Here is a 21,406-nt window from a genome sequence, read left to right as displayed (position 1 = left end):
AGGAGAAGGGTACAAAAAAATACAGTCAGCAGGTGAAGAAATATGGCACAACTTGGAAGGACTTCCAAGAACTAGAAGTCCCTCCAAAAGTAATGAAAGGACAAGAGTACTGGTTGTGTACTACATGTGACAACGGGGGCTGCACAGTGGCTAAGTGAGTAGGCACTGTCTCCTCACAGCAAGAAGGTCCTGGGTTCGATCTCCAGGTGGGGCGGTCCAGGTCCTTTCTGTGTGGAGTTTGCATGTTCTTCCCGTGTCCGTGTGGGTTTCCTCAGGGTGCATGTCCAAAGACATGCAAGTGAGGTGAATTGGAGACACTAAATTGTCCATTGTTCGATATAACCTTGTGAACTGATGAACCTTGTGTAATTAGTAACTACCGTTACTAAGTGTAAAACTAAGTGTAAAACATGACTAAAATCCTAATAAACAAACAAACGTGACAACAATCTCTCATATTCTTAGTATGTCTGGGCTGTGGGGTAGTGTGGCAAGAGAAACATCCAAGCCTGGCTACATTTTGCGAAAATCTGCCAAAATTGTGTAAAGCAGTTGATAAAAATTGCACTGACATTGGATCAGAAGCCTGGATCAGTCAACATTTCAATTCATCCCAAGGGTAGATGTTAAGTTGGGTTGAGGTCAGGGCTCTGTACAGAATACTGGTGTTTCTCTTTGTATGGCAAAGGTATGTTTGGCACAAAAGCAACACTGCACATCCAAAGAACAGCAGTAATGGAGGTGGCTTCAGTTAAGCTGGAGGGGATTTTAAACAATTCAAAATTTTAGTCAATTTTGACACGAAACCTTCAGGCATCTGCTAAAAACCTGAAGATTAGGAGGAATTTACTTTTTAGCACGACCACAAACCAAATCATACCTCCACATCAACAAAGAATGACTTCAACCGAAGAAGATTAAAGTTTCAGAATGACCCAACAAGAGCACAGACCTAAATCCAGTTGAAAATTTGTAAGGTGACCTGAATAGGGCTGTGCACAGGACATACCCTCACAGATTTGTAGGATATACAAGGACATATTAAAATGAAACAGGACCAGGGTGCCACACAGAATGCAAGTGCAAACAACACAGTAAACACAGTGCAGATAAAAACACAATACAATAAATACATGCCTGCTTTTCTTATGAATTCTCATCAAGAACCTGTAATAGCTTGTTGCTGTGGCTGAATGGCCATTATTATTGTGTGCAGTGCTGCTCTGTGTGAATGGAACATTTCACAGACCAGCACTGCACACAGTAATAAACGTCTCCATCCAGAATGTGTTCCAGTAGCCGATAACTGCTGAAACAGCATGTTGCAGTTGGTAAATACACTGTATTGATGTGCAGCAGCCAGCAAGTGGGAAGTGTTGGTCATGTGTTGGTCCATGAGAATAGAGTTTGTATGAGTGAGTGGACTGTGAGTATAACAACGACTTAATCTGAGCCTAATTAAAAGAACTCAAAAACAACTGGAAAAAAAACTGCTGACCTCCTGTATTTTTACTAATAAATAGAATTGTTTTGAATTGGTAATACCGGTGGCTTGTTAAACAAAATTTGCGGTGGCTCGATGGGTAGTCCTTTCTGTGTGGAGTTTGCATGTTCCCCTCGTGTCTGCATGGGTTTCCTGGAGATACAAAATTGTTCATGACCGTGTTTGACATTAAACTTGTGAACAGATGAATCTTGTGTAATAAGTAACTACCTGTTCTGTCATGAATGTAACCAAAGAGTGTAAAACATGACGTTAAAATCCTAATAAATAAATAAATGTGTGCACTATTTATGCCAGATGCCCTTCCTGTTGCAATCCACATTATTTATCCAGGCTTGGGACCAGCACTAAGAGTGTACTGACCAGTGCACCTCCCAGTGCCTATACCCATTTTCCTTCTTTAGACATAGCCCTACTGGACGATAGCACGGCAAGATTCCAACCCTCTATTTTACCGCTGTGCCACCAGAGCGCCCTAGTTAAAAGCTAGATCCCCCATGACCCTGACTAGGATAAAGAAGTTAAAATGAAAAACTACTGTTTCTACGCTTAAACATTTTTCTGTTGTTTGTTTTATTTTTTATTATAATTTTTTTTTTTTAATCATTTCATAACAGTACAAGCCAGTTTTGTTTTCCAGACATGTAGTGTCAATGTCTAGACCAGTAGAGTTAAACGTCTGCTTGTACCTTAAACTTTGTGGGCAGCTTTTCCTTAACACGGTTTGATGTTTGTTTTTGCAATTACAGGAAACCTAATATTTCACCTGAAGCTACTAATACTGTTTGCTGTTGTTACATTAGCTTATCGATTTTGTGTTGTCTATGATTAAATCACAATCTTCTTGTTTTTAGTTGCTTTATTCTCATGTAAATCGTTTTACTCATGGACAGGCAGCTGTAGTGCGTGTGCAGTGAGTTTGATGTTATCAGTGTGGAACAGTGCTTAAAAACCAGCCCATACACACGCTTCAATATAAAACAAAAATACTCCTGTAGAAAAAGAGTGTGGGCTACACCTTTGTGTCGCAGACTGTGGGCGCTGCCTAGGTGGCGCCACGGTCAATACGCTAAGCCAAACACAGCAGAAATTCTAGACTGGGACTCAAGTTCAAGTCTTGGCAGTGTCTCTAGGATCCTCAACAGACTAAACTGGCCCTCCTCAGCCAGTGTTGGTGTTATGCAATTGGCAAATGTTTGCAGACTGGGAATTGAATATATTTAATTTGGACAATGCTAAATAAACAAATGGTGGGGGGTGGGTGTTATCAGCCAGCTTTGATTCTTAATTTCATCATTAACATAACCTTGGCATTTAAACTGGCACAGTTGCTTCTTGTGTCTCGGATCACATTCATTTTTACAATTACGTATTTGGCATTATGCAGACACTCTTTTTCCAGAGCGACTTACAAAAGTGCTTCCAAAGTAAACATTTCTCCATTCTAGTTTAGGTAGACAACAGTCCAAGGATACAAATCTGTGAAAGTCTGTTAGAACAGAGGTATAGCTCAAAGATGTTTTTTGACAAATAGTATAGAAGATTAGGTAGTGCATGTTAGTTCTCAGCTTAAGTGCTCAGTAAAAAGACACACCCCAGAACACCCCACTTCATTCCACCACTTGGTGGAGCTTTGATGCCTGTTCGCCTTAAGTTCTGGGTGGAGGATCAAGACAAGTGAGACTACTGGTTTGAAGGTTGTGTGGTACACAGAGTTTTATGAGTTCTCTAATGTAGTTTGGGACTGGTCAGTTTTTGGCTTTGTGGGCAAGCATCGTTGTATTAAACTGAGGCTGTCCAAGACAACACCAAGCCTGCGTACATTTATTTAGTTATTAAGAGAGATGACTAGGTCTTGGATTGGAGACTGATCTCTGGGAATAAATATCAGCTCTGTCTTGCTGGGGTTAAGTTTTAGGTGAACTTCGAACTTCAGGTCCTTCCAGTCTGGCATGTGTCAGACTGGGTTTTTTCTGGGTGCTTGTTTTTTCTCATCTTGCAAAAACATGCCTTTAGGTGGCCTGCCCCTAAGTATAAGTGAATCAATGAGTGACTGATGCCCTGTTCTGGGTGCCAGTCCCTCGACTTGCTCAACAGTGGTTTTTGGTCTGTAGGTCCTGGATTTTGTAAAGTTGCTATGAGACAATGTTCATAAAAAAAAATACAAAATAAAAAGTAAAGAGTGCTATACAAATAAAATGGACTTGACTTGTTCTGGATTGAGGTCCTCATCAGGGTGTATTCCCCTTTTTCTCCCAGTTTTCCATAACTGTGTTATGACCAACTATTTAAATAAAATGGTTATTTGAGTAGATGAATAAATCTCTACGTTTGGGTGGTACTGTGGTAAATTCCGCTAGCCCACGAACGTTTGGGGTCTAGGGTGCCAATCCCAAGCAGTGCTGTTCCGGGGTGTGTCACTGCATTGCTCCCAGTGATTCCAGAAGTGCCAGAAAAATAAAACTCCCTCATGGATCTTTCAATCTTATTTTACTGCTGTCTGCTAAACCTGCATTCTTTATTTTACTGATGTGTGTGAATGCACAGCGTAAATCAGAAGTTTTAGATCCGGTGTACTTGCATAGCCGGCTGTGCTTCAGTGCCAGTACATTGTGGAGTAAAATGCTCTAAATTATTCAGAGCCATTATTCACTGGGTGGAAGCAGCTAGGGTTTTTGCGGAGCCATTGGAGAATGTAATATACCCTTAGATGAGGGGCTGTTTACCGTCATGCTTAGAGCCCGGAGCAAGCACCAGCCGAGTATGCAATCTGAATTTCTGATTTCTTGGGTAGGTACTTCAAAGGGGAGAGGATTGTGCTGCCGAAAAAAGGAAAGAAAGGACTGAATGAAATGCAACAAAGATCTTTGCATTGTATGTGTTTAAGTACATCTTAAGTTATTTGGAGCTGATTCATCTTGAAAGAGCATCTGATCTGCAGATGGATGACTGAGAACAGACACTCAGAGACTCGTGGGAGAAGGTTTGGCTTCAGCGAGTAGTACGTACGCTGCTGAATCATGGTAACGTCAGTATTAGCGAACAGCTAGAAGTAGGGCAGCTCTTGCGTAAAACCCCTCCTCCCCTTTTCAAATCTAAGCCTCCCATGTGGTTCCGGCTCGACATTAGCACAGTCTGCTTCGATGCTAAATAAGTAATCAGGAAGAAGCTTTTCCCACAGCACGTGTCGCCACATGTTTCGGTCTATAAACACTGACTCTTCAGGGCCAGCCATTGTTTGATCACTTCACGCAGATGCCCAGTTGACACATGCTGCCGGAAAGAGCGTTTCTCTCTGTCTGCTTTTGACTTGTGGTTTGGAACAGAAGTTCATTGAATTTTTAGATTAAAATTATAGATCAAAACCTCTAAGTACCACCCAAAGTAAAGCAGATTAGAAGGTCTCAAATTTGGATATACATGCCAAACAAAGTCATTGTAATCTACCAGTCTTTAAAGGCTTACTAACCTCTTAATAAGGCCCTGGGAGTCCAGCAAACCACAGTGAGAGCCATTTTTAACATATGGAACAGTGGTAAACCTTTCTAGGAGTGGCCGTCCTACAAAAGTTTGACCAAGGAGGCATTGAGGACTCATACAGAAGGTCACAAAGGAACCCTTTAGAACATCTAAAGTACTGCAGACCTTACTTGCCTCAGTTAAGGTCAGTGCACAGAGTACAACAATTTGTGAATCTCTCTATACTTCCATACTACATATTATAGAGTATAGCATAGTAATGAAATTGGTGTACTGATTATACACACTAATTACATTGACACTGAGTGTGTTAGAAAACATAGTAAGCTCTCTACATAGACTGCATTTTACGTCATCCTATGCACTCCCAGGAAGAAGGCTGTTTGAATTCTTAGATGCCTTAAAATGCTGCCTGGTAAGGTACTTTAAATTTGAACGATATTTTGACTGAATAATGAGGGACCATCCGATGCTGCCTTAGCGTTAAAGGCAATCCCAGCATTCAGTGCAGCACAACTTTTCTCACAAAAAAAAAAAATGCCGGACGAAGTTATTTTAAAACATAAATAAATTATAATTGATTTTTAATTTGTATAAGCGTGTAAAAGTGTCATTTATTTGTAAATTCGGGCTTGTCGGTGACAATTTAACCTTTATTGTTACACAAAGGGAGAGGTTACTTGACATGCTAGCGTGTTGTGCCACCTCATCCCAGAGGTTTGAATGGCATAAGGCTAACTGTTAGCTTAGTAAGTGAAAACTGCTGGAATCGCTGTAAGTCTGAGTAGCGCGTTATAATAACCCTGCTTATAAGTCGATGAAGTATTAGAATCCTCTCTATTTAGACAGCAAGGTAGCTCACTAGGTTTTTAAGCAGACCCAATATACTGTTTGACAGAAATTCATCACCTGGATTTTTGTAAGGTAATAATATTAGTTTAAAATATAAAGTCTTATATGTTTATTGTAACATTTTTACTCCTTGGCTTGTCGCAGTCGCTTGTAATTTAAGTAAATCAAATCAACTGCAGCATAGAGCTGACTGCAACTGGTGAACATAAAATAGTCACTTAACACGGCTGTGATTTTAGTACCTCGCTAGGTAGTAACAGTGTTTTACATTTTATTACATTTCCTAAAGTTAACACACCACTAAACACATGTGGACACCTGCCTGTGTGCTTGTTGGACATCTCATTTCAAATGGGCATTAATGTGAAGTGGCTCTTTTGGGAAAACTTTCCACAATATTTTGAAGTGTGCCTGTTAAAATGTATGCTCATTAAGGTAAAAGAGCGTTTAGGACGTTGGACAAGAAGGCCTGGCTCACAAACGACTTTTTAATTTATCCCAAGCTGTTCAAGGGGGTTGAGGTCAGTGCTCTGTGCAGGCCAGTGAAGTTTCACCACACCCAACTTCAATTAATCCATGTCTTTTTGTACATGTGCACAGTTATGCTGGAATTGGAAAGAGCCCAAACCCAAACTGTTGTCACAAAGTTGAAAGTAAATAATGTTAGCCCACCACTTTGTGCTATCGGTTGGTCAGACATCTACACAGACATGCATGATTGACTATATCGGTGTGGCGTATCGGTGAACAGCCTAGTCATTGGGAGGTACCCTTGTCAGTGCACTCTCGGTGCACTCTTAGTGCCCCAAATAAAGGGTTGCATCAGGATGCGTATCTGGCATAAAACTTGCCAGGTCAGATATGCAGACCAGAATTGTCTGCTGCAGTGAACCCTAAAAATATCATTGTATCCACCTGTTTGCCATGTGTGTAGTTGGAATACTTGAATTTACGTTGGGTATCCACAAACTTTAGGCCGTCTAGTGTTATGGTTTGATAGTTTGAATGTCTTAGTTCTATATTCCTGTTGTGTATTCATTATGGCTCACGGTAGAAATCATTAAGTCTATACCTGTCCTATCTACATATCCATTTTACCTTCACTTTCTGTCTTCTCATCTCTTACTTTACTTTTTTGAGTCCATATTCCTTTGATATGACATTAAAACCTACTACACTACTTTTGACCTTACTAAGCTTATTTGCTAATCAGATCTGGTTCAGAGAAAAGATGTGTTTAATGAATAATAAACGCTGCATGTGTTTTAACTTAAGGTCTCATTAAGTATTGAGAACCTTTAATTGGTGTCACTTTATAGATTTATGAAATTGATTGCTCTGATCTCCTGGTGCTGCTCTCCTGTCATGCAGCTTGGGCACTGCCCGGTGTTACGGATAAACAAATTGGTTTCTTTGTACTATACGCAGTATTATCTTAAGTTACTGTTTCAAAGTGAAGAATGTACATTTTAGGGTTATACAACACAGTGATGGGAGTATGTCATGTGATTCTGGGAGTTAGACTATAGATTTAGCTATAGATCAGAAATTGCCAGTTCGTGAAATTAAAGCAAACAATGAATCAGGGCCAATATTGTTCTTAAATGCTGGGATACGCCGGGATACATGACACATTATGTTCCCATGACATAAAGGGATGTGACTTTAAAACAATGCTTAATGTGTATTCCTCGAACATTCCTTAAACCTTTACACCATAATCACCATGTGCTTTTAACAAAGTGCAGGTTGGGTCCTAGGATTCCATTGTTGCAACAGGTTCCTGTAACTGGTTTATTACAGTAACTGACCTGTGCACACTGTAGCTTAATATTTGTGTTGAATGACAGGAGTGAAACCCAAAGTAGTTTTCTTCTTCTGTTGTAGCCCATCATGTTGTGTGTTCTGAGAAGTGTTATGCTTAGAGTATGGAGTGTAGAGAGTTAGGGTAATGTAGTAGTATAGAGTGATCAACAGGTTCTGCAGCCTTTTTGGGCAACAAGTCTGGCTATTGTACTTTGCTCGTGTCGTAGAAAAATAAGGTCAGTTGATCGAAGAAGACGAAAATTACAACTGACTGGATTGGGGAATTTATTATCACGATGGTGGGTTCTTACAACTGTTTATTAGCTAAAGAACAGAACTGTGTGCTTCCCTTTATACTGCTCTGGTCATGTTACAGTTTCAGCACTTCATCTAAAGCTTAGGTGTAAACCATTCTGTTGTAACTGTTGTTCCTTATCTGCCTACAACATCACGCAATGGCTTATTGACGGACAAGTTGCTTATCTCTGTACATTTCACTCCAGCCGCAATATAACTTTGAGGATTTAATGCACTAGCAGCATAATACTAATATTCAGATTATACTGTGCCTACAATCTAACCTTTCCTCTACACTCGGTATAGGTTTTTAGCGTTTTTTTGCACCAGTCTGTGTAAACTCTAAAGACTGTTGTTGAATTCAGGGAGAGCAGCAGTTTCTGACATGCTTAAACCACCCCAGCTGACATCCAAATACCATGCCACTGTCATTTTTGTTATTTTATTTTCCCATGACTTAAAGGGATGTGACTTTTAAACAATGCTTAATGTGTATTCCTCGAACATTCCTTAAACCTTTACACCATAATCAGCATGTTTTTTTTTTAATGCATTTTCTCTCCATTTTCCTCTTGATTTAGCGCAGTCAATTTGTCTTCCGCTTCTGAGGGATACCCGATTGCATCCGAGGAGAGCATGTCGCTGCTCACGCCTCTTCCGACATGTGTACAGCCCTCCTCTTCTCGCCTATGCATTTTTCACAGGCATCTGTTTCGCCAATCAGGGTCCTTACACAGTGTATGAAGATCCCACCCACACATAGTCCGGTCGTCCCACCCTAGCAGATATGGTAGCCAATTTGTATCTGCTTCAGGCACTGGCAATTATGCCCGTCAGATGGCGCCCAGTCGACTGGTGGCAATGCCGAATTTCGAACCGAGGAGTTCAGAATCTCGACGCTGGTGTGCCATTACCATGTGCCTTTAACAAAATGCTGGGTCCTTGGATTCAGTTGTTGCAGCTGAAATCTAGGTTCCCTAGTTTCGGTGAGCCTGTGCACACTAGCTTTATATTAGTGTTGTTGAATGACAGGAGTGGAGCCCAAAGTTGTTTTCTTCTCCTGTTGTAGCCCAGCCACCTTAAAATTTGACGTGTTGTGTGTTCTGAGAGGCGTTTATGCTTATATGCTTACTTTTTATAGAGTTTTATACAGTACTTGTATAGTGATCAAGAGGTACTGCAACCTATTTGTGCAGTTCATGCAAGTCTGGCTATTGTACTCTGATCTTTCTCACCAACAAGGGGTTTCTGGCTGAAGAACGCTTGCTTGACATAGGTTTTGCACCATTCTGTGTAAACTCTAGTGTCTGACATACTTAAATCAGCCCATCTGACACCCAAAAACCATGCCAATGTCTTTATTTATTTATTTATTTTTTTTAACACAATAACCTGGTTGGACTGTTACGTGAATGGGTAGGTGTCCAGCTATTCCTAAAAATAAATAATTAGTGTAGTTTATATAAAGGCCTTTATATAAAGTCTAATTCCTCCATCAGAAACAAGCGTCATTTGCATCTGTTGCTTACATAAAAAGTGTCCAATTAGTTAGAGGAACACATTGCTCATGCTCATACATACCAATTTGGTTTTATGACTAATACGCGTGTGTCAGTTGCTGATTTATTATTGATCACTTGTTGCTTTATCTTGAAGAATGAATGAGTCTCTCTGTGAGGAAGCAAATACTCACCACTGCACATGTTTAATCAGGAGGAATTTGTTCACAGGCTGACAACAAACACCAACTGTGGCATTACGAATCAGCCCGCAGCGTCATGTCGTCTGTTTATCATTTGCCTTACTGGTTTTATTTTTACTAGCTGCTTTACCTTGGTCATGGTGGATCCAGAGCCAGAGCCATGCTGCAAGCTACAATGCTCCTTCACCATATCAGCAAGCTTGTCTCTAAACTTGTTTATTCGAAATCGTGTATGACTAAAATCATGGTGTCATCATAAGAGCGAAAGACAGCGTCCGGCTAAAACTAATGGCAACATACCAGTCAGGAAAAGGGGACACAGGAGCAGCTTTCACCTCATGAAGCCTGATAAAGTTTGAGGTACTAAGTAAATAGAAGAGTAGCATTAATCTGGATGTTGGATATAAAACATCATTATTTTTATGCATGCCTATAAGATCTTAGCTCTTGAGTATCAGTAAAAACAAGCAAAGTTTCTCTACATACATAAAGCCTGCTTTCACCCTGTTTTTCAATTGTCAGGACCCCCACAGGACCACCACAGAGCAGGTATTATTTGGGTGGTGGATCCTTCTCAGCACTGCCGTGACACTCACATGGTGGTGGATTAGTTAGTGTGTGATGTGCTGGTATGAGTGGATCAGACACAGCAATGCTGATAGAGTTTTTAAACACCTCACTGTCACTGCTGGACTGAGAATAGTCCACCAACCAAAAACATCCAGCCAACAGCGTCCTGTGACCACTGATGAAAGGGAGAGAGTGCAGATCAGGGTGTGTCTCTCCGTACACAGTGCTGTCCGCATATGCACTCGTCAAGTATAGGTGACAAGATGCATACGGCTGCTTCCCACGGGTCGGAGGGGGTGTGGGTTAGCTTCGTTCTCCTCGATCAGAGCCGGGGTTGGCATTATTGGAGAGGAACCATGACGCATTCGGCCGATTGGACGCGCTAAAGTCAGGAGAAAAAGGAAGAAAATGCAAAAGCAAAATAAAATAAAAAAAGGACCTGGACTGCTCCACCTGGGAATCGAACCCAGGACCTTCCTGCTGTGAGGACATTGTGCTGCCTTACTGTTAGTGTCCATTTATGGCATCTGTTCCATTTATGGCATTTAGTAGACATGTTTTATCCAAAGAGACTTACAATTAAAAGCAATCCTTGCAATTGAGGGTTAAGGGCCTTGCTCAAGGGCCTAACAATAGCAACCTGGTTATAGTGGGGCTTGAACAACTGCTGAGCTACCACAGCCTCATGGACATGAAAGCACCTGGACATGTAGCACATGTTAATGAAAGGTGTGCTGTGATTGGATTGTTTTACATTTGTAGCCTGTCAAGTAGTATTAAATTGTATTAAGATTTTAACACGTCTAGTAATTAATATCATTTGTCATATCAGTTTAGGTATATCGATTCACTTTATTCATTGCACATATTTTTGAGAAGCTGATTGAGAATTAGGTCTGCGTTTTTGTAGTTGTCAGTGACACAGATTTGTTCTGGATGAGAGCTGCCCTGGCTGAACTTACAAGACCTTACATGTGCCACTGATGCCCACTTCAAAGCCCTCTGCGCCTTTTAGATGAGCTTTGAAATGCCAGTCAGTCAGAGCATGCTGACGATGACTCGCTTTATCAAACAACTGCTTCTTTTTATTCCTCCTGAAGTGACAGCTTTGCATCTGTCATCTGTTTATTTCTTTACCAGGGGAAAATGAGATTTGCAAAGTGTAATGCATGTGTGCATATGTCTGTGTGCACATGTGCATATAAGCTGGTATGGGTGTACGTGTGTGTACATTCACATTTTGTGTAGGTACATGTATTTGTGAGTGTACATAAACCACCTCCTTGTTTCTACACTCACTGTTCATTTTATCAGCTCCACTTACCATATAGAAGCACTTTGTAGTTCTACAATTACTGACTGTAGTCCATCTTGTTCTTCAATCGTCAGTACCACTACAGAGCAGGTATTATTTGGGTGGTGGGTCATTCTCAGCACTGCAGTGACACTGACATGGTGGTGGTGTGTTAGTGTGTGTTGTGCTGGTATGAGTGCATAAGACACAGCAGCACTAATGGGGTTTTTAAACACCTCACTGTCACTGCTGGACTGAGAATAGTCCACCAAACAAAAACATCCAGCCAACAGCACCCCGTGGGCAGCGTCCTGTGACCACTGATGAAGGTCTAGAAGATGACCAACTCAAACAGCAGCAATAGATGAGCGATCGTCTCTGACTTTACATCTACAAGGAGGACCAACCAGGTAGGAGTGTCTAATAGAGTGGACAATGAGTGGACACTGTGTTTAAAAACTCCAGCAGAGCTGCTGTGTCTGATCCACTCATACCAGCACAACACACACGAACACACCACCACCATGTCAGTGTCACTGCAGTGCTGAGAATCATCCACCACCTAAATAATACCTACTCTGTGGGGGTCCTGACCATTGAAGAACAGCGTGAAAGCAGGTTAAAAAAGTATGTAAGGAAACAGATGGACTACAGTCTGTAATTGTGGAACTAAAATTGCTCCTACATGGTAAGTGGAGCTGATAAAATGGACAGTGAGTGTAGAAACAAGGAGGTGGTTTTAATGTTCTGGCTGATCGGTGTATGTGCATTTACATGTTTAAATGTAAATGTACATATACTCGTGAGTGTACGTGTGTGTGCATCTATGTGTATGTGTGCACTCTTTTTTCCTGTTTTTTACCTATTAGTTCTTACACTTGCCTTTATCCCATCTCATGTCACTTTCTCTCACTCCCTTCAGCCTATCTTGCCCTTTTTTTTTTTTTTTTTTTTTTTTTTTTTTTTTTTTTTTTTTTTTTTTTTTTTACTTTTCCTCACTCTGTCTGGTGCCAGACAGCCACCTTGGCAGATGAGGCTTGTGCTGATTCCACATTAAAGCTATCTCGATTATTTTGTGTGCAGAACGGATTTGCTCTTTTCAAGGAACCCTAAATGTAAATAAGTGTTCGCTTTGTAAAACCATTCCAGGATATATGTCCTGCTTTAAACTTTTCTAAAGGTGATCTACCTTCAGGACTCAACCAAGACAAGCCAGTTATCTAATGGTGTTTAGGTGGTGGACTGGACATCTCATGATATGATCCACTTAAGTACTCAAGGAAGACGAGCATCAGGCTGATTCTTTGCAATGCCATCCATGTAATGGAAGGAACTCCTCCTGATTTGATTAACTTTCAGGGCTCAAAGAAGACTGGCATCAGCACAGTTGTCTGTAATGGCGTTCAGGTGGTCGGCCGGAACCCTTGACATGATCCACAGAACACAGGCATTAGGACAATCCTTTGTAATGGCATCCAGGTGGTAGAACAAACTTTTCCTGACATAATTCACCATCATGACTCAAGAAAGACAAGCATCCGGCCAATTCTTTGTAATGGCACCCAAGTGGTTAAACTTCTCCTGACTTGATCCACCTTCAGGACCCCAGAAAGACGAGCATCAAGGCAGTTATCTATTAGGGTGTTCAGGTGATGGACTGAACACCTAATGACATGATCCACTTTAGCATTCAAGGAAGATAAGCATCAAGGCAATTCCTTGTAATGACACCTAGGGGGTGAAAGAAACTTCTCTTGATTTGATTCACCTTCAGGACTCAAGGAAGACAAACATAACAGCAGTTTTCTATTATGGTGTTCAAGTGGTGAAATAAACAACAGCTCATGACATGATCCACTTAAGTACTCAAGGAAGACGAACATCAAGCCAATTCTTTGCAATGTCATCCATGTGGTGGAGGGTACTGATTTGATAAACCTACAGGGCTCGATGAAGATGAACATTAAAGCAGTTTTCTATTATGTCATTCAGGTGGTGGCATGAACAAACCCTGACAGGATACACCTTTGGGTCACAAAAAACACTAGCATCAAGGCTATTTGTTATAATAGCACTCAGGACTAAAGAAAGACGAATATCCAGCAAATTCTTTGTAATGGTACCCGAGTGGTTAAACTTCTCCTGACTTGGTGCATCTTTAGGACTTCAGGGAGACAAGCATCAAGGCAGATATCTATAAGAGTGTTCAGATGTTGGACCAAAAATCTAAATAAGCTTCAAGGCAATTCCTTGTAATGACACCCTTGGAGTGGAAGGAACTTTGTCTGACTTGATAAGTCTTTGTAATGGTACGCAGTTGGTTAGGGAAACTTCTCCTGACTTGATCCGTCTTCAGGACTCAAGGAATACGAGCATAAAAGCAGTTATCTATAATGGTGCTCAAGTGGTGGACTGAACAGCAACTAATGACATGATCCATTTTAGGACTCAAGGAAGATAAGCATCGAAACAATTCTTTGTAATGTCACCAGCACTGAAAGGAACTTCTGACCTGATCCACCTTTAGTACTCAAAGAGGATAAGAGGATAACCCTTCTCCTTACTTGAACCACTTTCAGGACTCAAGGAAGATGAGCAACAAAACCATTGTCTATAATGGTGTTCAGTTAATAAAATAAACTTAAACGTTTTTTGTTATTTGTACTAGAGTGATGGCATGTCTACATTTAAGTTGCACTTTTATGCATCTATTGTTCCCTGGATACGTTTTGAACACTATATTTGAAGTATAAAGTCTATAAAACTATGATAAAAGCTCTATTATAAAACGGATAGTTCCGGTCCTAAAATCTGATTGGCTGAGCCGCGTTCGAAGCCGTTGTAAAATCCCCGATAAACGCACACCTAGGACCACCTCACATCATTCCATATTAATACGCCACTGAATAGAGAAAGTTAATGTTATTTTCGCCCTCACGTTGCCTAGCAACACTGTTAATCGGATTACCTTGCGTCGCGGAAGAATGCTTTATTGTAAGTTTATACACAATAAATACATTTATGATTAAACATTGTTGTATTTATTATATTTTATGTTGACCGCCGTTTTATAAAAGCAATAAGCCACTCGAGACCGTGCGTTACTGTTACGATTTTAGCACGATTTTAGCACGAGGTCATCCCAGTGCTAAAATCACAGTAACGTACGGCCTCTCGTGGCTTATTGCTTTATTACACTAGTGATGAAAATAAAACTACAATAAAAAAAATCAAATAATTAAATAAAACTATAATACTAACTTTGAGTACCAGCCTATGAGCATTTACATAAAGTCAAAATGATGTTATTTTTAACTAAAAAACATGCTGGGAGGAAAGATACTTTATTTTTCAAACATTATTAGACCTAAGAGAACTTTTTTTTTTACTTTGTGGGAATGCTTCCATGAATAACTAAACCCACATGAGTTTTTTCTTACACTGTTAGTCACGTTAATATTTTTTTTTTTACTTCCTCTCCCCATGAGCTTATCCGTGATATTTATGTGTGTGTTTGCAGGACGTACGCCCTACGCCGTGTACGCGATGCCTTCAGAGAGCACCGTTGTGTAGAAGACCCGAAACTTCTTGATCAGCTGTTAAACAAAGCTTGTGAAAACCTGGCCATCATCCAGAGACAGGTACCATTTCCACCATATAGTGAAAAAATACACACCGTGGCAATAACGTTTGTGCTGTCTGAAAATATCATCCTGTCCCCTTTAAATCCCTCTGTCCTCTCAAGAGAATTCGCCTGGCTGCTGCTGTTGCACTACACACATATTGATGAGCAACTGCTGGGCTCCACCTGTCCCCTGGCATGCAGCTGGTTCTGCCCATGTGCCACTAATGACCACTGATAGTCCATGTTTTGTTTCCTGAATTGAATTCCGTGCTGGAGCTGCGTCCTCAGGGACGGTGGCGGTCTGTCAGGCTTCTTGTCCTTTTTGTCTTTCGGGTTAGGAGGGAAGTATCTGCTAAAGACCTTCCTGGTGCTCAAAATACCCTGAAGTTAGTGGAACAAGTGTGACACTGCGGGCAGCGGCTCATGGCAGAGCTCACAGTCTCTGCAGGAAGCCGCTACAAATAGAACTCCTAATGGATTGCATACCAGCTTTTAATCTGACCCCAAATTTCTTTTTTACTTCACTAACTTTATTAGCATAAACTGAGAAACTTTCATTACAGGATGTGCAATCTGTCATGTTGATAGGTAAATACATGGATCATTTAATTCATTTTTATGTTTTTCTTACCACCACTTTATCCTGGTCAGGGTCGTTGTGTGTCCAGTTTCCGGAGCGCAACTCATTAGGCGCAATGCAGTAACACACTCTGCCAAGCCTCTCTTATCAAACACATACAACCATCTATACATAGACACCTGACTCGCCGATAGCACCACAGGGTATTCAAGCCTTGAATTCCAGCGGTAGTGGGCAAGCATAGTTCACCACAGCTCCACCTGAATGGATTAATCAACTGGTTCACATGGATGATATATCATAAGGTGAAAAAGTATTTGCCCCTTTCTGAATCCCTGTTATTGCGTAGTTCATACACTGAATGATGTTAGATAATTAAATACAGCTTTAATATGTTTTACCAGTCATATCCTGGTCAGAGTCGTAGTGGGTCTGATTTTCACTGTAACACAATCTATCACCGAGCCTCGGCCATTGACCCCCAGAGACACAGCCAATCATATCTGTATGTAGATGCCCGGCCGGTTGATAGCACCACTAGGAATTCACAGCCTAGATTCCAGCATTAGTGGGTTGGCATAATTTACCACTACGCCACCCGAGAATAAATGTAGTTATTTAAAAAAACAACATTATCCATCAGTATTACGACATTAATATTACCTTTGCTTAAAAAATGAGTAAAAGTAAATTAAGTTTCTCCAGTGCCCTACTTATGTAGATAAACATTGCAGTCCCATAATTTGTAAACAAAGTAAGGTAACTAATCCTATTTACAGTGAAATTGTTACAATGACATAAATGATGTGTATTTGATTTTCGCTGTGTAACAGCATTCATTGTTTATATGCCTCGTCATATTTTCTTGAAAGTTGTGCTTTGGGTTGTTAAAGGCTTATCCTCTGCTGTACGTTTAGCTGGGAGCCCTCTCACAGTGCTCAAACATGCCTTATTGATATGCTTTGCTGCACCCCACCCTTCAAAAGGTCTAAAATAAATAGTTGCTCGAGCTCTGTGGCTCAGTAGGTAGCACTGTCGCTGCACAACAAGAAGGTCCTGGGTTTGATTCCCAGGTGGAGCGGTCCGTGTCCTTTCTGTGTGGAGTTTGCACGTTCTCTCTCCGGGTGCTCCAGTTTCCTCCCACAGTCCAAAGACATGCAGTCAGGTTAATTGGAGGAACTAAAGCCCCCCTAGGTGTGTATGTGTGTGTGAATGTGTGAGTGCATGTTTGCCTGTGATGGACCGGTGACCTGTCTGGGATGTTTCCTGCTTTTCGCCCAGTGAATTAGACCCACCGCAACCCTGAATAGGATGAAACAGTGGTACAACAGACAATGAATGAATGAGTTAGAAATCGTTTCTAAAGCTGTATGACTCTGGTGAACCACTGTTAGAGCAATTATTTTTTAATAGAAGAAACTTGGACTATGTAGTAAAACGCTAACAACGGTCCACATCACCCACTAACAAGCACTAAAGAATGCAGAAAATGCCCTGGTAAAATATATGGCAGTTGTAAGCTGGAATAGGGCAATTTGAACTTAGGAATGTTGTAAAATGTTCAAAAATATCTTAAATGGATAAGGCAATTGTACATCAGTTTAAAAGCAAGCATTCATAAAAAGTTTGGTCCTTTATGTGCAAGTCTGGATCAAGGCTCTCCACTCCACTATAAAAAGTATTTTTTTGAAAGAGCAATAGCAGGTTTTCCATTCCAAAACTGTGACTGGTATTACGGAGTTTCCTTTTTCTCTTTGTGGCTGTAAAACTGCCATTGTTCTAGTTCTAGGCAGCCTTTAGCAAGGTTTTGGGGGGCGTCTGTGGAAATTTGTGCCCATTTAGCCAGTATATTATGTGCGCAGGTCTCAGTCATACTGGAACGGTCTACCCCAATAGTCTACCCCAAAATGCTGTTACAAAGCTGGGATTATTTCATTTATTTAGCTTAATTTTCTGTCTGTTTTAATGGGTGTGTCAAACACCTGGGATGAACTTGTCTTAGTGCCCATGATTTTAAAATTGCACGTAATATGGTCAGGTAGCTACAAACTTCCACCCACATAGTGTACATGTGCATACATATGTATGGGTGGGTTTTTTATATGCATTAATATATACAGTATGTATGGATGGTTGGATGGACGCATGGACCGACTAAATAGCACAATGTAATAAATTGCACATCGTACTCAGGAGCCAGTTTGGATTTTTGACACTGAGCGTAGTCAGACTGATTCAGATTGGCTTGCCCCTCCTTCCCTTTAATGCATATTTATGCTGCTAGTTCTGGGTGGAACAGTGGTGATATATTTTTCTAGAGTCAAAATGAGTTTGACTTGCTGTAGTGACTGTAAATCTGGCTTTTAAGACTGTGAGTATGTGTGTGTGTGTATGTCTGAGAGAGAGAGAATGGAATATACGTCAGAGTCAGAGAGGTTTTATTGTCATTTCAGCTACATACAAGTACATATTGAAACGAAACAGCGTTCCTCTAGGATCACGGTGTAACACGGTACAAAAAGTGTGAGACGAAAACAGTGTAAATACAAAACGGTGTAGGTACAACAATAAATACAAAAAATCCTATAATAAATAACTACAAAAGATATTCCTAATTATCCCTAATCTAAACAAGTAATTAGAAGACAGGACTAAAGACAAGTGTTAGTACATGATGGTGAATAGATGGTACAATGGTTCATGAGGTAGTGACATGTTGTACATTAGCAGCGTAAAATTGGCAATGCAGATAAGAGAATGCACAATGCACATGAGAAGTATGTAGGAAACTGCTTATGTAAAGGCAACTAATTGTAGATCTTGATGGGTCTGGCAGGTACATCAGATACACCAGGTTACATTTTATACCAGGACAGCTCTGTTTAGACCAATCCAATATTTCGTACCAGTCCAGGATTATAAGTTTAATTAAATCCAGTGTCCTATTAATGACACTAATTTCTAGTTTCTTACACCAGTTAGTCCGGTATCTCACATATCTAGTCCAAGGTCTAAGTCCAGTCCACTGTAATTCAGTTTTATTCCAGACTGTTGACCCACACTGGTGGTCTACAACCCTGGGGCACAGGAGGCCAGCACAGTACAGTCATTTTCCTGTGCAAAACACCTGGTGCATTTACCTGTTACTTACCATGTTTACCACGTATGTTATAGCAGAAAAATCTGTACCACAACTACAGTACAGTAATCCCTCGCTATATCGCGCTTCGACTTTTGCGGCTTCACTCTATCGCGGATTTTATTTGCAAGCATGTCTAAATATAAATCGTGGATTTTTCGCTGGTTTGCGGATTTCTGCAGACAATGGGTGTGTTCGAAAAGCTAGTGTGCTCTCTACATAGACGCATTTCACGTCATCCTGTGCGCGCTCCCGATAAGGAGGCTGTTCCAAATCCTAGATGCCTTAATATCCTCACTTCTTAACATTTCAACGTTATTTTCACTCAAAAACGAGGGAGCATCCGACGCTGCCTTAGTGATCAAGGCAATCCCAGAATTCATTGCGGGTCGGGCGCTCTTCTCTCACAGAAAAATAAACATGGCTGACGGTGCGGACAAACGAATGGAGTTCTTTTCAAACGTAAATAAAATATTACTGATTTTTAACCTGTATAAACTTGTACCGAGTGTTTTTATTTACAAGTTCGGACTTGTCAGGAAATGTAACCGTTATTGTTACATGAAGGGAGATGTTATATTGACGTTAGCATGCTGTGCTACCTCAATCCATTGGTTTTAATGACAAGATGCTAAATGCTAAAGCCGATGGAATCGGGTTATAAAAATAACCATATAAACACATGGTTTTTACTTCGCGGATTTTCACCTTTCGCTGAGGGTTCTGGAACGCAACCCCCGCGATCGAGGAGGGATTACTGTACACTTTTGCCTTATATTATGTTTAGTCTTATGTCCTAAACTAATTAGTTTAGTATCTTACATTAATTCAGTCCACTCCAGTATCTTGTTGATGAGAGAGGTCTGTAATTTTCATCATAGGTACACTTCAACTATGAGAGACAAAAAGAGAAAAAAAAATCCAGGAAATCACATTGTAGGATTTTTAAAGAATTTATTTGTAAATTATGGTGGAAAATAAGTTTTTGGTCAATAACAAAAGTTCAACTCAATACTTTGTAACATAACCTTTGTTGGCAATGACAGAGGTCAAACGTTTCCTGTAAGTCTTCACCAGGTTTGCACACACTGTAGCTGGTATTTTGGCCCATTCCTCCATGCAGATCTCCTCTAGAGCAGTGATGTTTTGGGGCTGTCGCTGGGCAACACGGACTCCACAAATTTTCTATGGGGTTGAGGTCTGGAGACTGGCTAGGCCACTCCAGGACCTTGAAATGCTTTTTACGGAGCCACTACTTCGTTGTCCGAGCGGTGTGTTTGGGATCATTGTCATGCTGGAAGACCCAGCCACGTTCCATCTTCAATGCTCTCACTGATGGAAGGAGGTTTTGGCTTAAAATCTCACGATACATGACCCCGTTCATTCTTCCCTTAACACGGATCAGTCGTCCTGTCCCCTTTGCAGAAAAACAGCCCCAAAGCATGATGTTTCCACCCCCATGCTTCACAGTAGGTATGGTGTTCTTGGGTTTTTCTTCTTCCTCCAAACACGACGAGTTGAGTTTTTACCAAAAAGTTCCATTTTGGTTTCATCTGACCACATGATATTCTCCCAATCCTCTTCTGGATCATCCATATGCTCTCTGGCAAACTTCAGACGGGCCTGGACATGTACTGGCTTAAGCAGGGGGACACGCCTGGCACTGCAGGATTTGAGTCCCTCTCGGCGTAGTGTGTATACTGATGGTAGCCTTTGTTACTTTGGTCCCAGCTCACTGCAGGTCATTCATCAGGTCCCTCCGTGTAGTTCTGTGATTTTTGCTCACCGTTCTCATGATCATTTTGACCCCACGGGATGAGATCTTGACCCCAAGGGAGATTATCAATGGTCTTGTATGTCTTCCATTTTCTTACAATTGCTCCCACAGTTGATTTATTCACACCAACCTGCTTGCCTATTGTAGATTCACTCTTCCCAGCCTGGTGCAGGTCTACAATTTTCTTCCTGGTGTCCTTCGACAGCTCTTTGGTCTTGGCCATGGTTGAGTTTGGAGTCTGACTGTTTGAGGCTGTGGACAGGTGTCTTTTATACAGATAACGAGGTCAAACAGGTGCCATTAATACAGGTAACGAGTGGAGGACAGAAGAGCTTCTTAAAGAAGAAGTTACAGGTCTGTGAGAGCCAGAAATCTTGCTTGTTTGTTATTGACCAAATACTTATTTTCCACCATAATTTACGAATAAATTCTTTAAAAATCCAACAGTGTGATTTCCTGGATTTTTTTTTCTCATTTTGTCTCTCATAGTTGAAGTGTACCTATGATGAAAATTACAGACCTCTCTCATCTTTCTAAGTAGGAGAACCTGCACAATCAGTGGCCGACTAAATACTTTTTGACCCCACTGTATTCAGAACAAGTTTTGTTCAATCAGTAACTAGCTCATTCCAGACCAGTTCTAATGTCTTGTACCTGTTTAGTTCAGTCCACTTTAACTTCTGTATGTTGCGAGGTGGATCGTCTCAAAGTGCTTCTTTGTCTCTTGCACAGTTGCCTGGGTGTCCACATTTCCTTGGCTGTTTTTTTTTTACTTTACAT

General features: G+C 40.9%; 1 protein-coding gene across 1 annotated transcript in view; it reads left to right on the top strand.

The window, feature by feature from the left end:
• LOC134309820 (LYR motif-containing protein 4B) overlaps positions 1-21,406 on the top strand; it is a 70,230-nt gene that overhangs the window by 890 nt on the left and 47,934 nt on the right. The window contains exon 2 of the mRNA XM_062991164.1: positions 15,026-15,146. Within this exon, the coding sequence (XP_062847234.1) occupies positions 15,026-15,146 (121 nt within the window). The remainder of the gene's footprint in view (positions 1-15,025; positions 15,147-21,406) is intronic.

This window comes from Trichomycterus rosablanca, chromosome 3 (assembly GCF_030014385.1).
Source record: "Trichomycterus rosablanca isolate fTriRos1 chromosome 3, fTriRos1.hap1, whole genome shotgun sequence".
Classification (NCBI taxonomy): Eukaryota; Metazoa; Chordata; class Actinopteri; order Siluriformes; family Trichomycteridae; genus Trichomycterus; species Trichomycterus rosablanca.
This window is presented reverse-complemented; position numbering and strand designations above follow the sequence as displayed.